The following is a 26,919-nucleotide window of genomic DNA, read 5'->3' as shown; positions in this document are numbered from 1 at the left end:
CATTTGACGCGATTGTAATTAGAAAAGAGCCAGAGGTTCTGCACGAGTAATTTACCGCACAGAAATAAATTCATAAACAACGTGAAAGCAGAAGTTAATCATGTCCAACAAACCATCCCAAATCATCATCGCCTTACTTCACTGGAAAACAACATCGATGTAGACCTCGAACTACGAGTCATAGCTATGACAAAATGTTTCAAACTGCTACTTTTATTTGAAAACTTTGAAGGACACTGACGCTAAGGTCATGGTACTTCTGAAAAAAAAAAAATCAAGTGAGCAGAAAAGCGTGGCAGGCACACTTACAGATCAATGTGGGAAGAGGAGGAAAGAAAAGAAGGAAAAGCAGGAAGGTCAACCTGACGCATGTTTGCTATCCTACGTTGGGGATTAAAGGGCCCCTCACCAGGTCTGACCATTTCGAGCTGACAACGCTCACGATCACGTCTGCCGAGATTTGCAACGCTACGCGCCGCGGAAACAGGTCAAATTTCAAACTGAACGTCGCTTGTCTTTCTTCTCGCGGGCGCGCCCCCCAAGATGGAGGGGATGACGCACAACAAAGAACGGCCTTACGTCAACAACGGTGCTCTGACGTCGCTCACAGTAGCTCGTGACACCTCGAGAATTATGCGAGGTGACATGTGTAATTTGTGTAATTTGTTGCTTGAATTTATGAGTTAAAGTTGAGAGAAATAATAAAGCCCACAAAGGGAATGCGTGCGTGCTTTTTTCTCTTTTACTTCGAATTGGAACGAGATGCGAGACGCATAGAGTTTCCTACAATACTTACTAGAGGGAACTCTGGCGCTGGTGTCTATGGAAGCTGCAACGCATGGCGCTTCAGCTAGCATGGGAATGATGGGTAGTACACGGATTTGTCTAAGCTTCGTTCTTTCGGCTCCGTTTGGCTCCGCGTCGCCTGCATCCGCTTTGTCGCAAAACGAAGTTCAGCAAAAGTCAGCAGTTCCACTTCACCACTTTAACCTTTTTGGTCTCACCAATTCAAACCTGGTCACGAAGTTCACGACGATCTATTCTTTTATCCGAAACGAACGCCAAAACACAGCAATAAACAAAGCCACAAGTGTGTTCGAAGCCGCAAGCATGAAAATTAGGCAAATCCGTGTGCTACCCATCACTCCCATGGTGGCTGAACTATCGCAGCGCCAGAGTCCCCTCTAGTTAATTTTAGGAAACTCTATGGCGAGAAGTGCCTCCGTTTCGCATGCCTTCGTGTTCTCGCCAGTTATCGGCATTCCTGCGTCGTGCAGGCGCCAGCCCTGACAACTAAACTGTGTAATTTTCTACCATGTTCCAGCGCAAGATTAGGCTCATTTATCCTCTCACGTCTACCACAATTTTCAATGTTCATTCTGTATTGCGAAGGAACGTAGGAAGCAGTTTTATTGAAGCGGTCGGTTTTATATTAAAAAGAAAGGGGGGGGGGGGCACGGCCATGCAAGAACTGCGCAATTGGAAATCCTATATGCAAAGGCAACACACCATTTTCCAAATTCCGGTGCATACAGGGTCGGCATTGTCGTTTGTTCACATTGAGATGTAACAACCTTCTGGAGACTAATGTCAGTAAGGCTCACGTTATGCCAGACGCTCACGTTATATAGTCAGGGGGCGCGCCGGCGTCGAACGACAGCAGAAATCTTGGGCACGACTGGTCGGGATTGGGCGTCCCAGGTTTGTTCCGAGCGGAGGGAAACGCTCTCTATATCAGTGCAGTGGCATAGCCAGGGGGGGCACACCGGGCCCGCGCCCCCTCCCCGGAAATTTTTGTTCGCCATGGCATACAGAGCTCAGAATGACACTCGATCACATTTGCCTGCCCGACCCCCCCCTTCAGATCAGATCGACCCCCCCCCCCCCCGACAAAAATTTCTGGCTACGCCTCTGTAGCAGTGGTGGCCACGAACGTTGTTTTGGCACAGTGAAAAGCACGCTCTCGAGCGCATAATGGACACGAACACGTCTGTTGCCCAGGCGAAGCTTTACACTGGCAATTTTATCATCGCAAGGCGCTCTCGCTGTGAAGTGCCAGAAACACCTGCCGCCGTAGACGCTGACGCGCCCGGTGTTACAATGCGCGATCTTCAACGCGGCTGTACCAGCAACAGGAGACAACCGAAACACCGACCATGTATGCAACGCAATTTACGAAATTGGCCATTTATTTTACGCACTGTTTCCAATCGCAGTTTTGCTTTCAAGCAGCTGGTGTTGCTGAAGACTGCCAGGACTGTCAGGGTTAGGTGCGTCGTCTCTGACAGCAGTTCTAGCGGTGCGACGCGATGTCTGACGGTAAGGATCTATGATCCGGGCCAGCCTGTCCAAACGTGCGCGCACTGATGGTTCCATACCGCAGAAGCAGGCAGTACACCTCAGAGAACGCCGAAACAACACAACGAGGCTCGCGCGCTCGCGCACGTCAGAACGACGAAACACCGCTCGCGTGCTCGCCAACGTCATGCGCACGTGATATGACATGCCCATGAAGCGCTGATGTGTCTGCGTCATGTGATCATCCCGCTCCAATGCATGGAAGAAGGAATGCTCCAATGGCTAGACGCGGCGAGTGGCAAGGGTTTCAAGCTCGCGTCCTCGCATCATGGTTTCGCGCCGCTTCAAAATATTGGTTATCTCAGCTCGTAATGAACTAATGTGAAAAATTCTTGTGGTACGACGCTCTTTATTGAGCACGCAGCAACTTCCAGTGCCTAACTTGAATTTGCTATGTGGTCTGGTGAGGGGCCCTTTAAGGGATGAAAAGGGAGAAGGGATGAAAAGAAGAAGTGAGGATAGGAAAAATTCGCGCTAGCAACACTGCTGCGTTCCATGCATGTGGAAAAAAGATTGTGTCATATCTTGACAGTCTGAGAGTGCTAGATGCAGGACCTCGAGCGTCTCACGTTCAACTGTGGAAATCGACACATGCCTCACTTCACGTCGGAATGCGCCTAAAAAGACAAAAGGTGAGGACAAGGCCCACATTGCGCTGTCCAGTACTCACCTTTCGTCGCGCACTCCCATTTCATAATGCTAAGCCAACTTGCCCAACTAGGTTTATCAACGAGCACAGCTTTTTGAAATATATTATTCCGGGTTGCTGACGTTGGAGACACTGCCCTACGTTGGCAATACAAGTGCAGCGACATGCTTGGTCATCTCGAGGGCTTTAATGGCGGGCACGAAAAGAAAGCAGGCTGTTGACTGCTGTAGACGAAGACTGCTCACTGGACACTATCAGAGTGCATATCTGTGAATGACACATATGCAGCAGAAGCGCAAGCAATTTCCTTCGGCAAACACATGCATCTTTGCAGGTCACACGACCCATGGCAGTGTTTCAAGTTGTGGTCTCATTTTTAGGGGCGAAGCACCTTAGGGTCTAGGCTTGTCCGTATGTCCACGTTGTCCATCACGGCACATACCCGACATTTAAGTGCCCATCAATCAAAGCATATGACAGCACAATGCACGCTACAGTGAAAATACACGAGGGCGCTGCGGTGCAAATGCGTATATAAGCGCGTTCCAGACTACACATTCTCTTTCTGCCATGGATGAAAACGAACGTGAACGCGCTCTCGCCTGCGAAAGGCAACGCCGACGCCGACAACAAGCTACCCCGGAGATGAAGGCGCAACAAGTGGCGGCTAACGGAAAAAACGCCAAGCGGACCCTGAGTTGAGAGCTCGGGAAGCAGCGGCTCAACGTCAACGTCGACAACAAGCTACCCCGGAGGCGAGAGCGCGGGAAGCTAACCGTCGAGTGGACCCGGAGGTGAGAGCTCGGGAAGCAGCGGCAAAGCGGCAACGCCGACAACAAGCTGCTACCCCGGAGTTGAAGGCGCGGCAAGCGGCGGCTCAACGTTTACGCCGACAACAAGCTGCTACCCTGGAGGCGAGAGGTCGGGAAGCGGCGGCTTAACGCCAGAAGCGTTGCCTACCGGAGATGGGAGGCGCCGATGCGCGGTTCAAGCGTGATTTCCTTGACCGGAGCTGCGGGCACAGCTGCAAAGTGTGTAATCGCCTGTGGTTTTATCCACGCATATCCACGATGTCACGGGTGATTTACGGTAAGAACGATCCCCAGTGCTTCGCCCGCTCGTCATGATTCACTTCGTGGAGATGCGTCGATTTTTTTGTTGTAGATATTCTTTTCTCCCCACCGAATGGCGTTCAGTGAGCTTCGCTTTAGTGAATGTTCACTTTTACGGACGTTTTGCTAAGAAATGTGCAGATTTTCTCGGCGCGGATAGCGTGTTTCACGTTAGCAGCATATCACTTGCTGAATGACAGTTTAAACCAGCCCAGCTGTTATAATGCGCGCGCCTTGAGCGATGTTGAAATTCACTGTTTCATTACTTACTGTTATAACGGTGAAAAATGTGGACCCGCCATGCTAGCTTAGCAGGTAAGGTGTCACGCTGCTATAGGCTCAAAGGCGCGGGTTCGATTCCTGGCCACGGCGGAGGCATTTCTATAGGGGGGAACTACAAGGGCACCAGTGTACCTATAGATTTAGGTGCACTTTAAAGAACCCCACGTGGTCGAAAGTGATAACGAGTGCCTTCTACGGCGCGTCTCATAATGATTACATGGTTTTGGCACGTAGAAGCCCATGATGTTTCATGAGAAATGTAACTGTTATGCAAGGGTTTTTCAGTTACACGTGAATAATATAAACACTGGACGAGTGTGGCCCGATGTATTTGCACTCTTTTTTTCTGTGTAGCTTATTCCAGTCTTTTTCTTTTTTTTTAGCCTTTAGTTCTTTTTGTATCTTTTTCCTGGCGTCTGGTTTGTAAATAAAGTCTGTCTAATAGCTATCACTCTGGTTATTGTGCACTCATCCCATAGTGTTATTAGGTTTAAAAAGAACGAGGGAAAAAAAACGAAATTCAGTGTTACCTCGCAAGAACTTTATCATAAATAACAGCTATCAGATCAGGTCATCTGCTAGAGGATGAACGTCATGTTATAAATACCAGTTTATTAGCATGCATATGATGTCGTCGCTATCACGGACGCCTCAGATAGAAACCATCTGCGATCATGTTTCACACGCACTCGAGTATATTCGGCGCCACTTCAAAACAGCATCCTCTGACATTAGACTTGCCTATCCTATATTTTTTTTTCCCACGTTTGCTTGCCCACCTCCGTGCAGAATCTGCCCATTGAACTGTCGGCCCTGACGGTACCGCCCAAGATCCAGGTGCCACCTTCCAGTGAACTAAAGGTGAGTAGACGTGTTATGTTACGTATAGAACAATGGTCGTGGCGTGCGTGCTGGCGTCACGCGAGAAAGCACGTGTACTTGTTGACTGACGCGAGGTACATATATCATGTAGGAAGAGAACAAGCGTTCTCACCGGTTCATTTTATACATGTCTGTTTACTGTGGCAGCTGAACTACGCAGCAACGTTGTAAAATGCCTCGTCTTGTGTTTCCGTCGTGTTCACGCTGTTTTCACAAGTATGCAAAATGCTATTTGAATTCGAAGATGCAATCCAATACGTTTCATGCAAAGGGAATTGTTGAATGGCATGAAACGTCTTCAGTACGTTGCCACATTTCCCAGTGGGAAATATTAATCATATAGCCTTCCTTCAGGGGGGTATTTGTTCATTTATTGGTAAGGTTGAACGTTCCAATCAAAGGCTGAGCTGTGACAGGCCTCTGTCATAGTAGACGGATTAATTTTGACAACTCTAGATGCGTTTGATTATATTGTCACGGGGCAGTTAGCGGAGCACGACACGAGGACCGAGCAAAATGCAGGCAATAAAAATGCGCCTAAGCTCACGCGTAGATTCGCCGTATTGCGGGCAGTTGTATGTACCACTGTAAATATACCATATTTCACCTCCTACCTTCTTTAAATTTTGGTGGAGGTGCGGAAGTATCAAAGAAACTCTTGCAAACTCATTCATTCATTCATTCATTCATTCATTCATTCATTCATTCATTCATTCATTCATTCATTCAGACTTTATTCAAGACAATTTACAATTGTCTTAGGAGACGCAGCGAAAGGCCCGAAAGGTGCCTGACTAGGCTACGTCACCCAGACAGCAGCTGCAGCAGTGCGATATGTCATTCCCGTTTACATAACTGCAAGAACACATGTATGGTACAATAAAAAACAATAAAGAAAGCTCTCTTTTCGCTTTGAGATGAAAAAAAAAGAAAAAATGGAAAGCAACAAACATATGTACACACGTGGCATTATCTGTTTAAAGAGATTGTACAATATACATTATACAGGATTTAACAACACATCAATACATAACTTAGCACAAAAACCTAAAACTCATGAAATAATATTTCTTTTACCTGCTTTTTAAATTGTGTTGGGGAGATTCTGTTTTGCAGTAGGTTTTTTATACCTGGGTATTCGTTTAAGATGTCTGGTATTAATGTTGCCAATTTTTGTAAACCGTAGTTTGTTCGTGATGGGGATTTGACTATTTTGTTTTTACGTAGTTCATAGGAGGTTTGCTTGGTGTGATATTTTTCGTCGAAAAGCGTTCTATTACTTGAATATTGGCGCATTACCTCCAGTGACAACTTTAGTTTGAGTAGGTGCTTTATCGGCAATATATTATAGTAGCTGAAATAAGGAGTTGTACTCATAGCGTATGGAATGTTTCCAACTGCTCGTATTTCCCGCTTTTGCAACGATAAAAGCGAACTTAAGTTCGTCTCGGTGGTTGTAGACCACACCAGAGAGGAGTATGTGAGACGCGACTGTATAAGGGCATAGTAAAGCTGTCGTTTAGCGTCAGGTGGTAGAAAGTGCCTTAATTTATTTACTAACCCGATTGCTTTAGAGACCTTATAGTTCTTAGTCAGTCCACATGCGGTGTCCACGAAAGGTTCTCGTGAAATATTACCCCTAGGAATCTGATGGTTGATGTCTGTTGTAGTAGTGTTCCCTGAAATGTCAGCTGTGGGGTCTGTTGATATGCCGTTCCCTTAGCTTTGAATAAGACGTATTGGGTTTTCTTTGTATTAAGTTGAAATTTGTTAGCGTCCAATCAAAAGCTAAGCTTTTCTAACCATGTATTCGCCTCCAAAAAAATGTCATCTAAATGAAACCCGGAAAAAAAAAAACGTTCGTGTCATCCGCATACAGTACTATATTTTTACGTCCTTCAATATTAACAATATCATTTATATAAAGCAAAAAGAGTACCGGTCCAAGAATGGAGCCCTGAGGTACTCCGTATTTTATAGGGTTAGTTTCAGATTCAAAGTTATTGATGATTGTGTACTGTGACTTGTCAGTTAAATAGTTTTTTATTAGAGATAGCACCACGCCACGGAAGCCGTAAAAGGGTAGTTTCCGAAAAAGAAGGTCGTGTTGTACACAGTCAAAGGCTTTCCTGGAGTCTAAAAATACCCCTAGTGTGAGGATTTTATTTTCTATATTCTCGAGAATTGCTTCTTTAATCCCCAGGAGGGCCGAATCAGCTGATTTACTCTTACAAAATCCATAATGCTCACTTGCAATTATATTATGCGCGTTTAAAAACCCCGTTATCCTTTTATTAATAATATGCTCCGTTATCTTTGAGAATATAGAAAGTATAGAGATAGGCCTATAATTGTTCAAATCGTCAAATGACCCTGCTTTATGAATTGCGGCGACTCTGGCTTCTCTCATCTTGCTTGGAAATTTACCAGTCGACATCATCGTGCTACATATGTGTGTCAGTGGAACTGAAACTATACGACTCACAGCTTTTAATGGTTTAGCTTTGACTTCATCTGGTCAACAGGCGCAGTTGTCATTTAGGGACATTATAATCTTTTGTACCTCATCATGGTCTGTTGGAGATAGGAACATTGACGGGAAGGAGTTTCCAGCAATATAGCTTTCACAGGGCAAGTGAGAAGAGTCTTTTGTAGAGGCATCCACTGAAAGAAAATGTTCATTAAACAAATCTCCGATATCCTTCTCCGATGCCTTCGGTTTCTGGAAGTGGACCTTGCTGTTTCTTGGACTTCGTTTTATTATCTCCCTGAATGTTTCCCATATTACTCTGTAGTTATCGCCAGCGCTAAGAAATCTATGTAGTACTCCGTTTTCGCCCGCTTTATGTCCTTATTCAATTTATTCCGAGTCTTTTTATATTCGCCAAGATCATTTTCATCTCGTGTTTTTAGGAATACCTGAAATAACCTGTCTCGAAATTTGATCCTGTCATACAGTTCCATTGTAATCCAAGGTTTTCTAACCCTTCTGTGTTTGCTTTGAGGACCACGTGGAAAACACCGGTTATATGTTGACATAAAGCAAGATAAAAATAAATTATAAGAGACATCAGCATCATTCGCTTCAAGCACTGTGTTCCAATTTAAACCAGCGACCAATTCAACAAACTTCTCCATGCTACGTTGGGAGTATTTCCTTACTAGAAAGCGTTCGCTTGCCCTAGCTATTTTTTTACGAGGTAAAAAGCAATATATGGGGAAATGGTCACTTAAATCGCACGTTATAGCACCCGCTTTGACGTCACTACATTCAAAGCTGGTTATACAGAGGTCAAGTGTCGCGTCAGTAGTCGAGGTCACTCGTGTTGGGACATTGATAACATATGAACATTTATAGGTTTCTAATATCTCCCTAAAATATTTACACATTGGGCTGTCTGTGCTTAAATCAATGTTAAAATCTCCCATCATAACAGTTTCTAAGTTGGACTCCAGAGCTGTTTCAAACAATTTTTCAACAAACATCAGGAAATGTTTCAAGGAAGCAGATGGCGGCCTATAAATAACAGAAATCAGAATATTTAAGAGCTCTATCGATATACATTCATAATTGTGGTCTATTATTTTAAGTTCTGAAATTATTCGATAGGGTATATCTGACCGTACATATATACAAACACCACCACCCCGTTTTTCTGGTCGGAATGCTGAGACACAATCCTACCCATCAAATGGAACACATTCATCTGAGGCAAACCACGTCTCCGCGAAACAGATCAAGTCAAAAGGGTGCTCCATGTCAGCTAGCAGTTGCTTCACTTCATCAAATTTATTACACAGACTTCTTGCATTATGATGAAACAGTGAAAGGCAGCCATTTGAACTAAACTGCGGTGAAGCACGACAAAAACCATAGGTTGAGAGGAGCATTTTGTACTATTGCAACAAAGCGTTGAAGACTTAACATTATTTGGCAGGATCATTGCAAGCGGTCTAGATCCTCCTTACTTCGTACAATGACCGCTTTTGCTCCAGCTGCGCGTCTTACCAGCACTTTCCCGTTTGAGTGCCAGACGAATGCGTAGCCCGATTCTGCTGCCCATTCCTTTGCTGTTTTTAGGAGACTGCGGGATAGCCGTGTAAGGTTTTCGCAAATGAACAGGCTATCACCTTCATCTTTCAGCACTCGCCTGTTAGAGAGCCATTTGTCACGCACTTCTTTGCTTACGAACCGCACGATAACACCGGGCGTCTTTCCGGGTTTCGCATGTAGCCTATGTAGACTCATGACGTCATTATGAGTCACAGGTGGCACCTTCAATTTCTTCGCTATGTCATTTACCTTAGTCAAGAGGTTCTCGTTATCGCTTTCCGCGATACCATGTATTTCCAGGTTTAGGCGCCGACTGCGAAATTCGAGATCGTCTATGTCTCGTCCAATCCCTGTCAAAACCTCACCAGTTCTCTCATTTTCAAGGCTGTCGACCCTTTTCGTCAGGTCCTTGGCCAGTTTTTCTTGAACACTCAACCGTGTGTTGAATTCATCAAATTTATCTGAGAGCACTTGCACAGAAATTTCCAGCGCTCCCAGTTTATCAGGTAAACTTAGAAGTACATCTATCTTCTGATTCAAGGAGAATAAGTGCTCTGCGACTATTTTGTCAGCCCTTAGCCCGTCTGAGTCAGCTTGACTTTTTGATTACCACCCTTGCACGTACTACATTGCCATTTCCATGCCTTTTTTGACTTAGTCTTTGCAGTGAACATTTCTGTTGAAACACCAGAGCACTCATTCAAGTGAAACAGGAATTTGCAATTATTGCAACCCACGCATTTTTCATCCTCCAGAAGTTCTTGTCGGCATGCGCAACATCGCGGTAGAGACATGACCAAGATAATGCACACTTCAACAAACAAAGTCGATGGCAGCAGCGGCAGGGAGTGGCGTATTGCAAGGTGCAAAAAAAAAAAAAATGTACACCAACCTGAAAAAGTTCAGAGCAAAGCTCAGATCCTATGTCCATCTCGCTCTGCCGCTGCTGCCAGATGAGGGCTACGCCCCTCGTTGATGCCCCGTAGCAGACGCTGCTGCCTGCTTGTTGATGCAGTTGGCGATGTGGTTCCGGCTCTGCGTCTAGGGATCGTTGGTACCGGAATTTTCGTGGCTTTCACTTGTACAGGCAGGAAGGCGTCGGTCCGGCAGGTAAAAAGGAAGTGGACCCTTGTGGCGTCGCGGTTTAGCTGAAAAAAAGTCACAGTTTCGCCGCAACGGCGAAGCAATGATTGCGATAGCAATAAATTGTAATGTAACGCGAAGAACGGAAAGCAGCTCGAAATTGCCAGCGCGTCGCTCGAACCCAAAGGACGCACGAAAAGAACGCACACAGGACGAGCGCGAACTAATGCGTCACAGCTCGACACTTGAAGCGCACTGCTCAAACATAAAGCAGGACGCACGAAACAAACGAACAGGTACACAGAAGACGAGCGCGAACTAATTGTCACAGTTGTTCCTTATTTCTGTTTGAACAGCGCGCTCCTTTCGCAAACGCGGCCGCTGCAGCGAGCGAAGCGAAGCACCCCACCGGCCGCCCCTTCTTTCCTTGAGATAAGCGCACGAAAGCGACGACGCCCTGTAGAGCGAACAGCAACGGCGTTCGCAGGGGCGGGGCGACGATCTTTAAAGTGCGCAACACGCGCGCACGTCACGCCATCTATGTGGCCACTAAGAAAGCATGCTGAATTACCTGGTGTATATAAATAGCTCGCCGTTAGCAGGCTGAGAGACGGTGCTGTCGTGGCCTAACGTCTAACGCGGCGGGCTGCAAAGCGAGAGGTCGCCCGTTCGATTCCGCGCGTCGGAAAGAATTTCTTAATTATTTTTCTTTGTGGCCTTTCTATATATATACATACTTAAACATATACGGTGAATGACGGCGACGGGGACGGACATTTTCCAGCCGAGACTGTCCATATAATTGCTATCGCAATAAAAGTTCAGAGCAAAGCTCAGATCCTATGTCCGTCGCGCTCAGCCGCTGCTGCCAAGTGACGGCTACGCCCCTCGTTGATGCCCCGTAGCCAACGCTGCTGCCTGCTTGTTGATGCAGTTGGCGATGTGGTTCCGGCTCTGCGTCTAGGGATCGTCGGTACCGGAATTTTCGTGGCTTTCACTTGTACAGGCAGGAAGGCGTCGGTCCGGCAGGTAAAAAGGAAGTGGACCCTTGTGGCGTCGCGGTTTAGCTGAAAAGTTCAGAGCAAAGCTCAGATCCTAGGTCCGTCGCGCTCTGCCGCTGCTGCCAAATGCCGATGCATTTCGCTTTGAGTGGGGCGTCGTTGTCGTCGATCGTCTGCTCTTCATCGTAAACATGATTGACGAGCCTTTCTCCTTTTTATCAAGTTCGCTCTTCCGAAGTGCCTGTCCAGCTCGAAGATCTTTTTGAAGCCGCACTGCAGACGGTACTGAGGCCCGCAAGTGCACCGCCAGAGCTCTGCACGTGCGCGCAACCGAACGGCAGCGCGTCGGAGACAAGGGAAAACGGGCGTTGTTTGCCCCCAGTTTCTATTTTTATGCCAGAGATGTCGCTGCCTGTTAAGTGTAGCAGCGCCACTAAGCGATGCTTGGGGAGCCAAGAAAGCCACCCTAAATTTTGGCTACGGTAATGCCCAGATGGTCGAGAAAATGAAACGTTGAAAATAAATTGGTGCGCCATGCTTTTAGAATGGTGAAAAGAAATGGCACCTTGATCGCGCAGAACACTTATGGCGAAACTTCTGCAACCTCTGGATGAAAATAAACGCAAAAAAAAAGTTCGGATTAGTCACCTTGTTTCAACATGTGTGTGCATACGAGAGAAGCGTTTATAAATAACACAACCAGCATGTACTAATTCGTGCCAACCGGAGTTTGGCACGAAAACCACCCGAAAACGGGCGTGTCCCCCCCCCCCCCGAAAGCGGATTTTAAGCTGGGCTTCTTGGTAAACGATGCTTGCAGTGAATAGCACAAGGGCCGAGGATGAAACACTACGACCAGAACAAGGACGACAAGGTAACGAGGACGATAGGACCAGAGCTTTGTTCCTTTGTTGTCCCTGTTCTCGTCACGCTGTTTTATTCTCTGCTCTAATTATGAAACGACTATCCCGCATCAAGCTCTTACCAATGCACAAGAGCGAAACAAGAAAGGCGCGTTCGCGTTTGCTCGCTTCACTGTTCCGTTTTTGCACATAAGTTTTCCCAAAGTTTGAGGTGGGCTGCTTTCCTGGTCCTGCGGTTTCCGAAAATAGAACAGTGCGAAGAAAGAAACATGACTGCTGTTTATTTCTTTCCAATGTCATTTCAGATGCTTACACAGTACACAGTACACAGTACACAGTACACAGTACACACACACACACACACACACACACAAACACACACACACACACACATATATATATATATATATATATATATATATATATATATATATATATATATATATATATATATATATATATATATAAGGCGGTGCGCAGCGCCTATAGGGGCGCCACCGAAAGCCGCGTAGCGGCGGCCTTTGAAACCGCAGGCGGGCTTCGTGCCGGAGACGCCTGCTTTCACTGCAAGCATGGTTGATGTGTGTGCGCGCGGTTTGCCGCTTGTGCGCGTCCCGTATAATTACTTCTGCGGTCACAGAGTGCGCAAAGGAACCGCACCTTATAATAGTGGACATGCGTCCGATTTCACAGCTTTATGGGACGACAGTATCACCATACGCGCCAAGTGTTTGCCACAAACCATGGCCTCCGAGAACCGGAACGCGATCTCGGAGGCCGTGTACAGACAAGCATTAACAAACTTTCCTACGAAGTGGCGCTGATCGTGAATACACCGCTTTCTTTATAACGCCCCGACCGCTAATGGCTTCATTTGTTGACGCGTGAACCATTGTTTTCTATGACACACTAGCTTCGTTTTAGTAGATATTGAGGGAGCGCTGTCGCGCCGGCGAATGTACAGGTGCGGCAAATATCAGCGTTGGTAAAACTTCCAAACCAGCACTATAGACTTGAGAAAGATAGCACGTATAGGACTCCGGCAATAATTACGTCAGTTTGGTTTAATGGATCATTTGATCTTTCACCGTTCAGAAAAATTCGGGGACGCATAAGCTTCACCTTTAAGAGTTGAACGCGATAGCGATATCCAGCCTCATCCTCATCGTGCTCTGTTTCGCTTGTCAATATGTTCCGTCGCCCGGTCTCACACACACGCACACACACACACACCCGACATACCTACAGTAAAGGTAAAGGTCTTCGCCCTCTTCAACAGCACTTTTATGACAACAGTGTGCCCACTACGTGTGTGTAAGAGAATGTGCGAGTATGCCCTTTGTAATGGGTGGCATGCTTTAAACCAGCAGCAATTACGCGCGTGATACTTTTTCGAAGTTTCGATGCACACACTACGTGTTCGTAAGGGAATACGTGCAGTAATGTTCGCTGCAGATCCTGGTATTCTTCGTAGGCTCCCAGGGACTCCCATCCTCTCTAAAAGCTCCATAAGGTTACAGAAAAGTGGATGAAGCAAGCAGTTAGTTAAAATTACATATTTGCACTATTCGCAGTTTGAAAGCAAATGCGAAGAGTGGTCATGAATATTGCTTGTAAACCACGTACTTTATTGCAATCGTTTTCAAAGGAGATGTAGCAACATAAACATATATTCACCAGTTTCATGCAAAAGAAAAGAAAACAACGCTAGCAAGGACCACTAGCAAGAATAAAGTACTTGTAGGTTTCAGAATCGACCCCACGCATTACACAACTAGTGTAAAGTGAATGTGCATAGTGACATACATCAGGGCTTAAAGTTCGGGCGTTTCCCAATGCCATGAAGTCATGTTAAGAGGCATTCCAAACGGGGTTTAATGTCCTGTCCAAAGCCTTCAATGCTCACAGGTGCCAGGTTGTACAGCCAATATGTAGATAGCTGAGGCGAGCGCACAGCGAACATTCTGCACCAAAGATCGCATGCCAGTGCGATCGATAGGTTGAGCATGCAGCCAATTCCATGCAGCACATATGTGATTCAATCGGCGCTTTTCTGAAGGCGCCGACTGCTTTTGAACACTGGGTCATTTCTTTTAAAGCGTCTAAGCGGAATTACTTCTTCGTAGTGTAGTGGAGCAGATGCACGACCGAGTATGCGCCTGTGAAGGAGGACGAGAAACGACCCGCGTTCTGATTGCGCGAGAGCCTGTGCCGCCTTTTGCCAGCCTTGCACTGTGTCAGTGTACGGTCCCTTTTCGTCGCGACTTCATTACACCAATAAACCTCATCACATTTGGTGGAGGTTGCTGAGATTCCCAACCAGACCTGGAGCTCCGCTCTCGCAAGTTGGCCGAGCGACCACCGGACAACATGACTGACGCAGTCACTGCCCAGCCAGCACCACCGGCTGTCCCGACCCCCTGCCCCGGCTCTACCCGTCAACGAGACCCGCCCATCTTCAGCGGAAGTGGTGAGCACGACGTCGAAGACTGGCTCTCCTTGTACGAACGCGTGAGCGCTAGCAACAAGTGGGATGACGACTCTAAGCTCGGCTACGTTATCTTTTACTTGGCTGACGTCGCTAAACTTTGGTTCACCAACCGCGAATCCGCCATCGCCGACTGGTCAGCCTTCAAGACTCTCGTCACCGAAGCATTCGGCCGACCAGAGGTGCGCAAGCTCCGCGCTGACCAGCGTCTCCGCCACCGAGCACAGCAGCCTGGCGAGACATTTACCAGTTACATTGAGGATGTGCTGGACCTCTGCAGGCGGGTTAACCCATCTATGCCGGAAGACGAGAAGATCAGACACATTCTCAAGGGTATCGAAGATGGCGCATTCCAGATGTTGCTGGCGAAAAGCCCGACCACTGTGGCAGTGCTCGTAAGCCTGTGCCAGAGCTTTGACGAATTGCGCCGTCAGCGGTCCATCGCCCGGCAAAGTCTCCCACCACCAGATTCGATCTCGGCCTTCGCAGTAGCAAACGGCAACGTTTGCCAGGGCACCCTTACAGACCAGATCAAGGACTTTATCAGAGAGGAAGTGGCCCGACAGCTCTCCCTGCTGCCTCATAGCGACGCGCCCACCGCAAGCCTGCCCCCAACCCTGCAGCAGGCCATACGCACCGAAATTTGTGGGGCCCTCCCTGCAGTTCCGGGGTCTTACCCGTGCACTTCCATGCCGTCCCCCCTCTCGAGTGCCGGCTACGCACCACCTGCTCCATCTCCACCTCTCAGCTACGCAGCTGTGGTCGCGCGGCCCCCACCGCATCCAAGCTCCTTATCGGCACCACCCCATCGCGCCTCGCCTCCAGTTTACAGGCCCCCACCACACTTCTTCCGTCAATCAGACGCGTGGCGCACTCATGACAACCGCCCCATCTGCTTCGCGTGTGGCGTCGCTGGCCATATTGCGCGCGTCTGCCGCCGCCGTTCCACACCTGCGTACGCATCCTTCGGAAATCCTACCTACGCGCCGCCACATGCCACCACATCAGCGTCTGAACAGAGGCACTCCAACTCGGATCGCCGCTCAGAAAGTGCTCGTTTCCCTTCTCCTCGTCGCCGGTCGCCATCGCCTATGCGTCGTCGACCACCTTCTGGTGAGGGAAACTAATCAGTGCAGTTCCGGAGGCAAGAACTGCAACTTGTGCGCAATTCTCAAGTCCTCCATTTTCGCCGCACAACGTTATTGATGTCGTTATTGAGGGAGTCACCGCACTAGCGCTTGTAGATACCGGGGCCGCCGTTTCTGTGATGAACGCGAACTTTTGTAGGAGACTCAAGAAAGTGACAACGTCTCTCTCTGGCATGGTGCTGTCCACAGCTAGCGCGCAACGCATTCATCCCTCAGCTGTGTGTACGGCGCGCGTCGTCATCCGAGACATTATGTACATCGTTGAATTTTTTGTTCTGCCATCTTGCTCTCATGACCTCATCCTGGGTTGGGATTTCCTTTCACGTCATGAAGCTATAATCGATTGTTCCCGTGCGGAAGTGTCCCTTGTGCCAACATGTGATTTGTCATCGCCCGACCGTCCTCTTCCCTCCAAACTCATCGTTGATACCGACACGACCTTGCCTCCGGAAGCTTCAGTCCCTATTACCCTTTCGTGTACTTCTGAACCTGACGCCACGGTAGTGTTTACGCCATCTCCAGTGTTTACTGAACGCAAGGGCATCGTTCTCCCATTTGCCGTACTCACAATTGCCTCTGGGTCAACCATAATGCTGGTTACAAACCCCTGCAATAACCCCATTGCCTTACTCCGTGGTGAAACTTTAGGATCTGTACAACCTGTCGACCACATCGATGATCTTGATCTTCCCGATGACACCACATGTCACACTGCCTCAATCACTCCTGTATCTCAGCCATCAAGTTCGTCAGCGTTCGACAACGCCATTGACGAAAACCTCTCCCCCTCTCATCGCCGCCAACTTGTTGCTCTCCTTGACAAGTTTATCTCTACTTTCGACTTTCAACAACCTTTGTTAGGCCGCACCACGACTATCAGTCATACTATCGACACCGGCTCCCACTCGCCCCTGCGACAGCGGCCTTACCGCGTTTCCGCCGAAGAGCGCCGCGTCATTACGGAGCAAGTGGATGACATGCTTCAACGTGGGGTCATACAGCCTTCTCAAAGTCCTTGGTCATCACCTGTGGTATTGGTGAAGAAAAAAGATGGCACCATTCGATTTTGCGTCGACTATCGCCGCTTAAACAAGATTACAAAAAAGGACGTCTACCCGCTACCGCGAATAGACGATGCTCTTGACTGCTTGCAAGGCGCCGAGTACTTTACATCCTTGGATCTGCGTTCTGGGTATTGGCAGGTGCCAATGGCTGAGTGTGATCGCCCTAAAACAGCCTTTGTAACGCCCGATGGCCTATATGAGTTCAACGTCATGCCATTTGGGCTCTGCAACGCGCCTGCAACATTTGAGCGCATGATCGATACCATCCTTCGCGGCCACAAGTGGAAGACTTGCTTGTGTTACCTGGACGACATAGTAGTCTTCTCCGCAGATTTCCCGACACACCTTGCTCGTCTGCACGAAATTCTCACGTGCCTAACTTCTGCGGGCCTACAACTTAACACCAAGAAGTGCCACTTCGCAGCACGGAAGCTAACCATCTTGGGACATGTCATCTCCAAAGACGGCGTTCTTCCGGATCCCGATAAGCTTCGAGCTGTCGCCGAATTCCCAAAGCCCACCACGATGAAAGCCCTCAGAAGTTTTGTCGGCCTCTGCTCCTATTTTCGCCGCTTCGTGCGTAACTTCGCGTCCATCATCGCACCTTTGACGAGTCTGCTTGCCACCACCAAAGGTATATCTGCATGGTCACCTGCATGTGATGACGCATTTCGCCAGTTGCGCCGCCTGTTGACCTCACCACCTATCCTTCGTCACTACGACCCCACCGCTCCCACAGAAATTCACACCGATGCAAGTGGCGTCGGTCTTGGCGCTGTTTTGGCACAACGCAAAGGCACCCAAGGTGAATACGTTGTCGCTTATGCAAGTCGCGCTCTAAAGAAGGCTGAATTAAACTATTCCGTGACAGAGAAGGAGTGCTTGGCGATCATCTGGGCATTGACGAAGTTTCGCCCGTATCTTTACGGCCGTCCTTTCGACGTGGTGACAGACCACCACGCCCTATGTTGGCTTTCCACCTTGAAAGACCCGTCGGGACGCCTGGGCCGTTGGGCACTTCGGTTGCAGGAATACGATATTCGTGTCGTCTATCGTTCCGGCCGCAAGCATGCGGATGCTGATGCACTCTCCCGCTCGCCAATAACACCAGATGTGGCTTCTCTGTCACCTCACGTTACCACCTTGTCACCACTCAGCACCAATGACATGCTTTCGGAGCAGCGTAAAGACCCACACCTTGCCTTGTTGCTCGACTACCTTACCGATCCGTCTGCTGTCCCTTCGACGAGAGCGCTACGCCGTCAAGCAGTCCACTTTTCCGTGCGAGACAACATTCTGTACCGCCGCAACTACATGCCAGATGGTCGGAAGTGGCTCCTTGCTGTCCCTAGCCATATGCGCTCTGACATCTGCTTGAATTTCCACGCGGATCCCCAAAGTGCTCACAACGGCGCCCTGAAAACCTACGAAAGGCTGCGTCAGCGATATTACTGGCGAGGAATGTATCGCTTTGTGCAGAAATACGTTCAGTCTTGCCCTACATGCCAACAAAGCAAGACACCTCCGCGACACCTTACTGGCACGTTGCAGCCGCTCCCGTGCCCGGCTCGCCCATTTGACCGCGTGGGTATCGACCTCTACGGCCCCCTCCCGTATAGTGGCTCTGGAAACCGGTGGATTATTGTCGGCGTCGATCATCTGACGCGCTACGCTGAGACTGCAGCTCTCCCGGCAGCGACCGCCCGCGAAGTTGCACTCTTCATTCTTCGCAGCTTCATTCTACGCCACGGTGCTCCGCGGGAACTACTCAGTGATAGGGGTCGCGTGTTCCTGTCGGAGGTCATCCAAGCCCTCCTCGCTGAATGCAACATCGTTCACCGGAAATCCACCGCCTACCATCCACAGACAAATGGTCTCACCGAACGGTTCAACCGCACACTCGGCGACATGTTGAGGATGTATACATCCTCAGACCACACCAACTGGGACACTGTACTACCTTTTGTTACGTTCGCTTACAACACCGCGACGCAAGCGACTACCGGCTTTTCCCCGTTCTTTCTCTTGTACGGCCGCGAACCTTCCCACCCACTGGACACCATACTCCCGTACCGACCTGATGCCTCTGAGTGCACTCCAGTTTCTGAAGTCGCCAGATACGCCGAAGACTGCCGTCAGTTGGCTCGTTCCCTGACAGGTGAAGCACAAGGTCGACAAAAGACGCGACATGACGACGTTCATCACCCAGCGCCTACGTTTTCTCCTGGCTCCCTTGTTTGGCTTTGGGTACCCCCCCACGTCCCTGGCCTCTCCTCTAAACTTCTGGCGCGGTACCATGGTCCCTACCGTATCATTCGTGCCACCTCGCCGGTGAACTACCTCGTCGAGCCCCTCACACAATCGCCAGATTTGCGCTGTCGAGGACGCGAGACCGTACACGTTGACCGTCTCAAGCCCTACTACGACCCCATCATTCTACGTACTCCCTGAGTCGCCAGGATGGCTACGCTTCACCCCGGGGGCATTGTAGTGGAGCAGATGCACGACCGAGTATGCGCCTGTGAAGGAGGACGAGAAACGACCCGCGTTCTGATTGCGCGAGAGCCTGTGCCGCCTTTTGCCAGCCTTGCACTGTGTCAGTGTACGGTCCCTTTTCGTCGCGACTTCATTACACCAATAAACCTCATCACAGTAGCTTTACTCCGCATTGTCTGGCTTACTGCTTCGCATCATGCGTTTTTTTTTTCAAAGCAAGGCATCGCGTCTCATAAGCGACAACAACCTCATGTGCATTGTAGCATCCAGAATTTAGACGAGGCGAGCAACTGTAAACATGGTAGCGTTCACGAAAGGCGTAATGACATAAATGGAGAAATAAACACGTGGTAAAACGCTCTAACACAGCCGTAAACAAAGCACGATTGCTTACCTTCTCTGTCGAACAGTGGCAATCAACCACCGCCGTAGCAGCTCTTCGGCTCTTCCTCGTGAAGCCGCACCGGAAGCTTGTAGAAGTGTGTTCCTGACGAGTTTTTGTACGTGTTCAAGCAGCCAACTGCGCAGCAGTTGTTTCTGGGCATCGCTGAAGGCTTACATAAGCGTTAAATTGCGATGGAAGACGCAACTACCACAGCAACTACAGCACTCGCCTTGACGCTCATGGGAACACTGCTCGCCCGAGCCCGTCTACGCTTTCGAGCCGTGGCGACAGGCAGCGTTGCCGGCGCTTTGCGCAGCGCCTATATATACACGCACACACTGTTTCGGCTAGCAGCACTTCAGCGAATGGTAACATTTGTGCTACTTTGCCTGGGAAATACGGGCAAGATTTTTCGTAACCAATTAGAATGGATTTGGTCACAGTAGTCAATTTCTAGAAAGAACGGAACGCTGCAATATCCGTTGCACCAATATGGTCTCTTTACGCGGTTGAAATAAAAAGGAAAATCTAAGTAACATGTGCGCTCGCTTTTGCGAGGTACAAAAACGTTTGTCATCATATATAGTGGATGAACGACATCCCCCTTGCCCCCCCCCCCCCCCACATATATAGCACGATCAGAAAAGGTGTTCGTTTTGGTGAGTACCGCGTACAATAAATGATACAATGACTTTCAAAGGCTTATCAGAATAAGCTAATCGAGTTAGCAATGATAAAAATTACAATCGCCATTTGTGCATTTATGTGATGAGTACAATACAGAACCCGCTCTGTCACGCGGCTGCCTCACGGGCTCGCAGTCCGCAAGTAGGATTATCAGAGAGCACCAGTGCAGATACGCAATCGCGATCACTGTGTTGAATATTTCGCGATATGCGCAGTACCACAACGGCATAGGCGTATTTACCGGGAGGGGGGGGGCAAGGGGGGCGCTTCCCCCCCCCCCCAACCTTTGTGAGCGTTCACTGCCGGCAGCGTAGTGGCATACCAACAACTATGGCGAAGTTGTCGTTCGACACAACTGTCACAAAATTAGATTATGAAATTTAGATGTATCCCCAGCTTCTGCAGCGAAGATCGTCTTCCGTGCCTCACCACGATGCACCGTAGGTCCCCTGCGGTGCGAGTTGCCTATGCAACGCTTTGATACCTTGCGCTCTTGCATCGTGGAGGAGGCTACTGTTGGGCAAGGGCTCTCAGGCGTCAGTCTTTCATCCTCTGTTTAATCCGTTCTACCTGAAATCAAATTTGCATCACCGCCGACGCAAGCTAGGGCGGGAACCAGCAGCATTTAGGAAGATTTCAGTCAATTAATGTTACTGCAGTTCACAGGAAATGCCTCTGCTTTTCTTGGAAAACGTACAGCATTGCCTGCCCTATCCTCTTGGCTGAAGTGAGTCGATGAGCGCGCAGAGGGCGCTGAGTGTTACTTGGGCAGAGCTGACGCGGAACGACCGTGGATGAAGATTCCGCCCGTGTTTCCGAATCAATCTTATTCGCCCGGCTGATCATACTGTAGCTTGCAACGACCTCAGTAGCTTGGATTATGGCGATAAAAAAAAACGCATCCTCAACAAAGTGCTTACAGAGCGATTCTGTATACGCACGAACGGTTCAACGACGTTATAAAAGCCCTGAAATTATTTAATATGCGCAAATTAATCCATTCTCGTCGCCTGCTACGACTAGCCTTTGCTAAACCATCGTCGCGATGCCATCTTCTCTTTCGTTTGGAACAAGACGAAACAAATAAAGTTTTACTCGACATATTAACACCAATGCGCGGTTTAGTGCGTACTCCTAATTCTGACGTCGTAAGTTTCGCGGTTTGGTGACGTTGCGGGATAGGCAAGATATTTTAGCGACCCGACGCTGCAGTTACCCGACGCTGCACAGCGCATAGTACAAGCTTAAGCAGCACATTGTTTGTTATTTACATGCTCAGCGTCACTGGCGACATTTTCTGGTTATGCTAAGACGCTTGCATGTTATGCACATTATAGACTAGCCACTTTCGAATGCTCTCTTGGCATCTGACTGGTTGAAACAAATTCGGGGCCCATTGAGGGGTGTTTTCACCTGTGTACTGGAACCACCACCGAGATCCTGTACCATTCTGGTCAGTGGTCGCTGCAAATTTCATACCTTACCAGCGCTCTGATTTTGAGACTCCGCTGCTACAGCTCACGAGTGGATGAGTGGTCGGCAATGGTTTCGATCTTAAGCGGTCCCAGAATCTTTACAGTCCTAGCCATTCCGGTATATGCCATCAACTGCACACGTTCGTGAGCACAAGGGAACGTGGTTATTAAACGTTCGTCTGCTGCAAATATGTGGAACAGCAGGCATGCGTGAGCACAACCAGCTCACAAACGTGTTCACGCAAAATCCAGCGTTCACATTCACGTCTTGCTCCAAGTTGCAGCGATTCGCGCTCCCCCTTTGCAGCGGCTGACTGAGGAGCAGGCGTTCCTGCGCATCTACCAACTGCTAGTGGCGTACACCACGTTTGCCCAGCACATGGCCAACACAAGCCACGGTGTGGCGAGCTGCAGCGGCCACGCCATTGCGGCAAACAGCAAGCGCAGCGCCGCGGGTGCCGCAACGGCCCTCCAGGTGGCTACCAACAGCCAACGAAACGCCGACCAACTACAGGTGAGGGCGGCTGTTCTAACAAGGTGCCTTCGCAGATGCGCTCTAAGAAGACATACGGGGCAAATGATCAAGATACCTCAAATCCCTATCTTGTTGTGTTGGTTCTGTCGCCTTAGTCTTGTGTAAGGCATCCAAGATTTATTAACGCGACAGCGTTAAAGAGCTCGTTTAGCAGGTGTGGCGGCTTGGGCTTGTTGGAAATTCATGATGGTATACTACCAGCGCAAGGGCACCAGGACAAGAAGGAGGACGACACACTGCGCTGTAACAAGAAAGGGGACGACGCTGCGAGGACGACACGCAGTGTCGTCCTCTTTCTTGTGTCTTCGCACTGGTGGTATGCCGTCATTTAGCAGACATTTCGGTGCCGGTGTCGTTGTCCGTGAGCGAAAAATCTAGAAAGATGCAAACAAAATAGACAACAAAAATCTAGCTACGCCATTGCTTGATACTGCTTCGGAAAAAAACACTATATGAATATCATGTGCTGGGAGGAGCCTCCTTAACGCATGTAATATTGCGGGGCAGAAACGTAGAATCACCTCAGGCGTCAAAACATGTGAATTGCGCAACGAGTGAGCGTTTTAAAGGCCCACACATTACACAGCGCTCAGACATGTTTAATCAACGTCGTCAGCAAAAGCATCAACAAAGTGAGCAGCTACGTAGGTTGGCGTGTTGCCTTTCGAACGCGTAGTGGGCCCTTCGCTGATTCGCAAAAAGGAACAATTATGGCGTAGTGGGCACACGCAACTGTACTTGCAGTAGGCATTCTAGGATAGCTTGAAACGGCCAATGTTACGCGCACGGACGTTCGTTTCCTTGCGGTACGGTTGAGGCATCCACCGAGAATCGAAGCTAGGCTAGCAATTGAGAAGGCGATGCGCACGGGGCCCGATTACGCTATCGCGTTGTACGCTTGAAGGCGAAGCTCAAGCATCCTCCTTTTTTTTTTACTTTTGGAGAAAGCCGTATAAGAAGACGGCATGTCCAACTGGTCCGCGTCGTCAGAACAGATCGATACGTTGAACGTACCATATAGCCTCGTGAAGGAAATATAGAATAATGAAGCATTAATTTCAGTGATTTTTATGGCCGTTTATATTTCTGGCACTCGTATTCGCAATAAGTTATTCATTGTACACGAGTACTAGCCGGTCTAAGTCCTACTTAGGTGATACGGAAACTGTCCAGCTGGCTAGCTCACACACGCACTTCGGTGCTTCCAGCATACAGTGAAACTTCAAAATTTTTTCTCATGACCACGGACGTTGTGCAATTATCGTTGCCATTGCCGCGTTGCTGCACTTCTCCGTTTATGATTCGCGCTCTCTGGAAAGTGTTGTGGAGCGAGCTGCGTGTCCGGCATGCGCTGCAGGAGCTCCGCTGCGACGTGCGACTGTCGAGCGCTGCGCACGGCAGCCAGGCACAGTTCGCCGCGGCCGATGCAAGTGCGGTGGGTCTCATCCTAGACACGTACGTGGACTGCTCCAAACGCCTGCTGGCCCACTACAGCGTGGCGGTGGGTGTGCAGCAGCTGCTGCACTCAATGCGTGGGTACCTGCTGCACTTGGTACGCCTCAAGAGCCCTTATCCGGGCGCCGACAACGCCGAGGCACCAGAGGTCTTCGAGCAAGCCTCGTACTGAGCACCACTTCGTTTATTCCCCTCGCAAGCATGGTGACCGGCCAAAGCAGTGACAACCCCAGTCTAGTCAACAGTCGCCGAAAGAAAAAAAGAACCTGCTACATGCATTAATACATGCTAAATACTCTGCGACGGCCAAGGAAATCAAATTACTTTCACTGCTTCGGTCAACTCTCGTGACTCAAGGAAACAAAAGAAAGCAAATAAAGAAAGAGTGACCTCATCCGGCGTTGTTTGGAGTCCCTGTCGACCTTTCCTTTTGTTGTAATTGTTGTGCATACATGAGCATTCTTCTTTATAAAGGAAGCTGTACTTGCTCATGGCGCCTCATAGTCATATCGATGTTTTGACCCATGAAACCACAGCGATTATTTTGTTTATTATTTATATTTGTTTAGGTAAAGACTGCTGATGGCACCGAACTTCTACCCTTGCATGAAAGGGGTCATGAACCACTTTTCCAAGTAATGATCTAATGGCCTCAATATCGGAGTGTACTGCCTCCCGAATCGATTGCCGCAAAAATTTCTCGAATCCGTCAAGAATCAGCGGAGTTACGGGGGTTTGGCGCACGCTCCCAGCGCTTTCTCTCTTTTCTCGTGCCGGCGAGCGCACTGGAAGCTAGACAGGGAGGGATGGCATGGGGGAAAGAAGTTACGCCAGCGCGCGTCATGAAACGCGATCGCTCTCCCGCTGTGATTCGCTTGCGCGAGTGCGGCTACCGTGTACTGAGGAGTGCGGCGCCGGCAAGTGGCGGCACCCCGCGGCAAGAAGCGCATCTGATCCGAACGCCGCTCTCGATTTACGTCGGCTATCGGCCAATAAGCATGCTATGTCTCTTGCGACGTACAGCGGACAGACGCCCCGCCCACCGACGAGAATGAGAACCGGCCTCTGTTTGAAAAGAGGGTGCCTGGGGAAATCGCAACTTCGCGCTCCGCTTGTGGCCATTACGCGGCGCGCACGACTGTAATATTTGGCAGAGCAGTTCATAGCCGTGTCAGCTTTCCGCAGGATGTGTTTTTTCAATCAGCCCAAGGGGTGCTTCATGACCCCTTGAAACTGTCTCGTGTGTGATACAAGAACAGAGAGGGGGAAGGCGGGGGATAATTGCGGCTCCACATGAATACGCTGATGATGATGGTTGGATGGGAAGAACCAAACTGTTCAGTGGGCGAACTTGCGCCCAGAAAGATGCGCAACACAATTAAGTGACAACGCTATAGTGGCGAGCATAGTTGGAAGTCGGTGAACGGGAATAGCATCGGCCGAGTACCGCTGCTTTTTACGTCGGCCTCACCGTACGTTCTAGACGTTGGTTCTAGAGTATTAACTGCTGCACGCGCCGGTTCAGCAAAGCTTCAGTTGGTCACTTGTGTACCTTGTCATCATCGTTAGCACATCTAGCTATATCTGACCACAACGCTAGGATATATTCAAGTAAAATGATCACTCCCTGATTGCACAAGAGCCATGATTTTGATGACATTGATGATCGGACGCGATGACCGGACAGAAATAAAAAAAATGCCCCCACCTCCCCGAAGGGAATCGTGAGGAAATGCGAATGCATTTCTTGCGCCGAGAGTACACGGCGTAGTAATTTTAATGGCGTAAAGCTGGACACATCGACGCGCTCAAGTGTCTCCCTTTTGGGCGCCTCTTTCAACGAACGCTACCTACGTGCGTTCGTAATCACCTCAGGGATGTTGCCACCGCCTTCAATGCAGCACAAACGCGTTTAGAACGCGCTGTTTTCAGGCTGTGCCAAGGCAGCACAAACACTACAAACGCGTTTCAAACGCACTGCATTGAGGCGGGGGCGCAGGGAGGAGAGAGAGCGAACGGCGAGAGAAGGAGCGGCGAAGCACTGCACCTACCCTCTCCTACACTCTCTCCACACACGCGGGAGCTCCGCCGAGCTCCCACGATGCGAGCGCCCTCACACACCGGAGCGCGCTACTCCTCTCCACTCACTCTCCGCTACTCCGCCCGCGCCACCTGCTCCGGTTGCTAGGGGGCGAGGTTAAGCGCGCGCGCCCGCAGCTGTTGCTATGGGAGAGGGAGTGAGAGCGGAGAGGCGCGCGGACAACGCCGGATGCCTTACATAGCCCGACTAAGAAATGCATTCGCATTTAAAACAATACAGGTTGTGACAATGTGGTGTTGTTAAATAAGGTTATGTTTTTTCTATGATTTTTTCAGCTTTTAGTCTTACCTTTTCATGCCTGTTCCTTTGAAATATTTCTTCGTAATATTGAAATCATTCGAACAGCGCCCAGTCGATGCTCGTAACACGAGCACTGACTGCCGCAAAGTTAGAGCCAAGGTAATAGTGGGCGGATCCCACGCGTAGGTGGGAATCGACGTAAGCCTTAAGAGATGTTTACGCAAACAGTGCGCAAACTGAACGTTAAGTGCGCATATGCTTATGCAAATGTATTGCAAAGACGGAAAATTAACTTGATGATGCATATATTATTTCGATGCATTACGGCGTCCGTGTCACATCAAACACACATTATGTAATCGAAACAACCAGGGGCGTAGCCAAGGGGGGGGTTAGGGGGGTTCAACCCCCCCCCCCGAAATTTTTCAGTTTTGCTTGCGTACATAGGCACGCACACATACAAACGCACGCACGAACATACATAAAGTATGGTTGAACCCCCCCCCCCCCCCGAAAAAAATTTCTGGCTACGCCCCTGGAAACAACAGCGCAGGTCTCTGT

General features: G+C 49.2%; 1 protein-coding gene across 1 annotated transcript in view; it reads left to right on the top strand.

Annotated features, from left to right (window-relative positions):
• LOC119388379 (uncharacterized) overlaps positions 1-24,276 on the top strand; it is a 29,823-nt gene extending 5,547 nt beyond the window's left edge. The window contains exons 3-5 of the mRNA XM_037656088.2: positions 5,191-5,262; positions 22,335-22,541; positions 23,920-24,276. Of these exons, the coding sequence (XP_037512016.1) occupies positions 5,191-5,262; positions 22,335-22,541; positions 23,920-24,189 (549 nt within the window). The 3' untranslated portion in view covers positions 24,190-24,276. The remainder of the gene's footprint in view (positions 1-5,190; positions 5,263-22,334; positions 22,542-23,919) is intronic.
• Positions 24,277-26,919: the final 2,643 nt, after the last annotated feature.

Source organism: Rhipicephalus sanguineus, chromosome 1 (assembly GCF_013339695.2).
Source record: "Rhipicephalus sanguineus isolate Rsan-2018 chromosome 1, BIME_Rsan_1.4, whole genome shotgun sequence".
In the NCBI taxonomy this organism is placed as follows: domain Eukaryota; kingdom Metazoa; phylum Arthropoda; class Arachnida; order Ixodida; family Ixodidae; genus Rhipicephalus; species Rhipicephalus sanguineus.
This window is presented reverse-complemented; position numbering and strand designations above follow the sequence as displayed.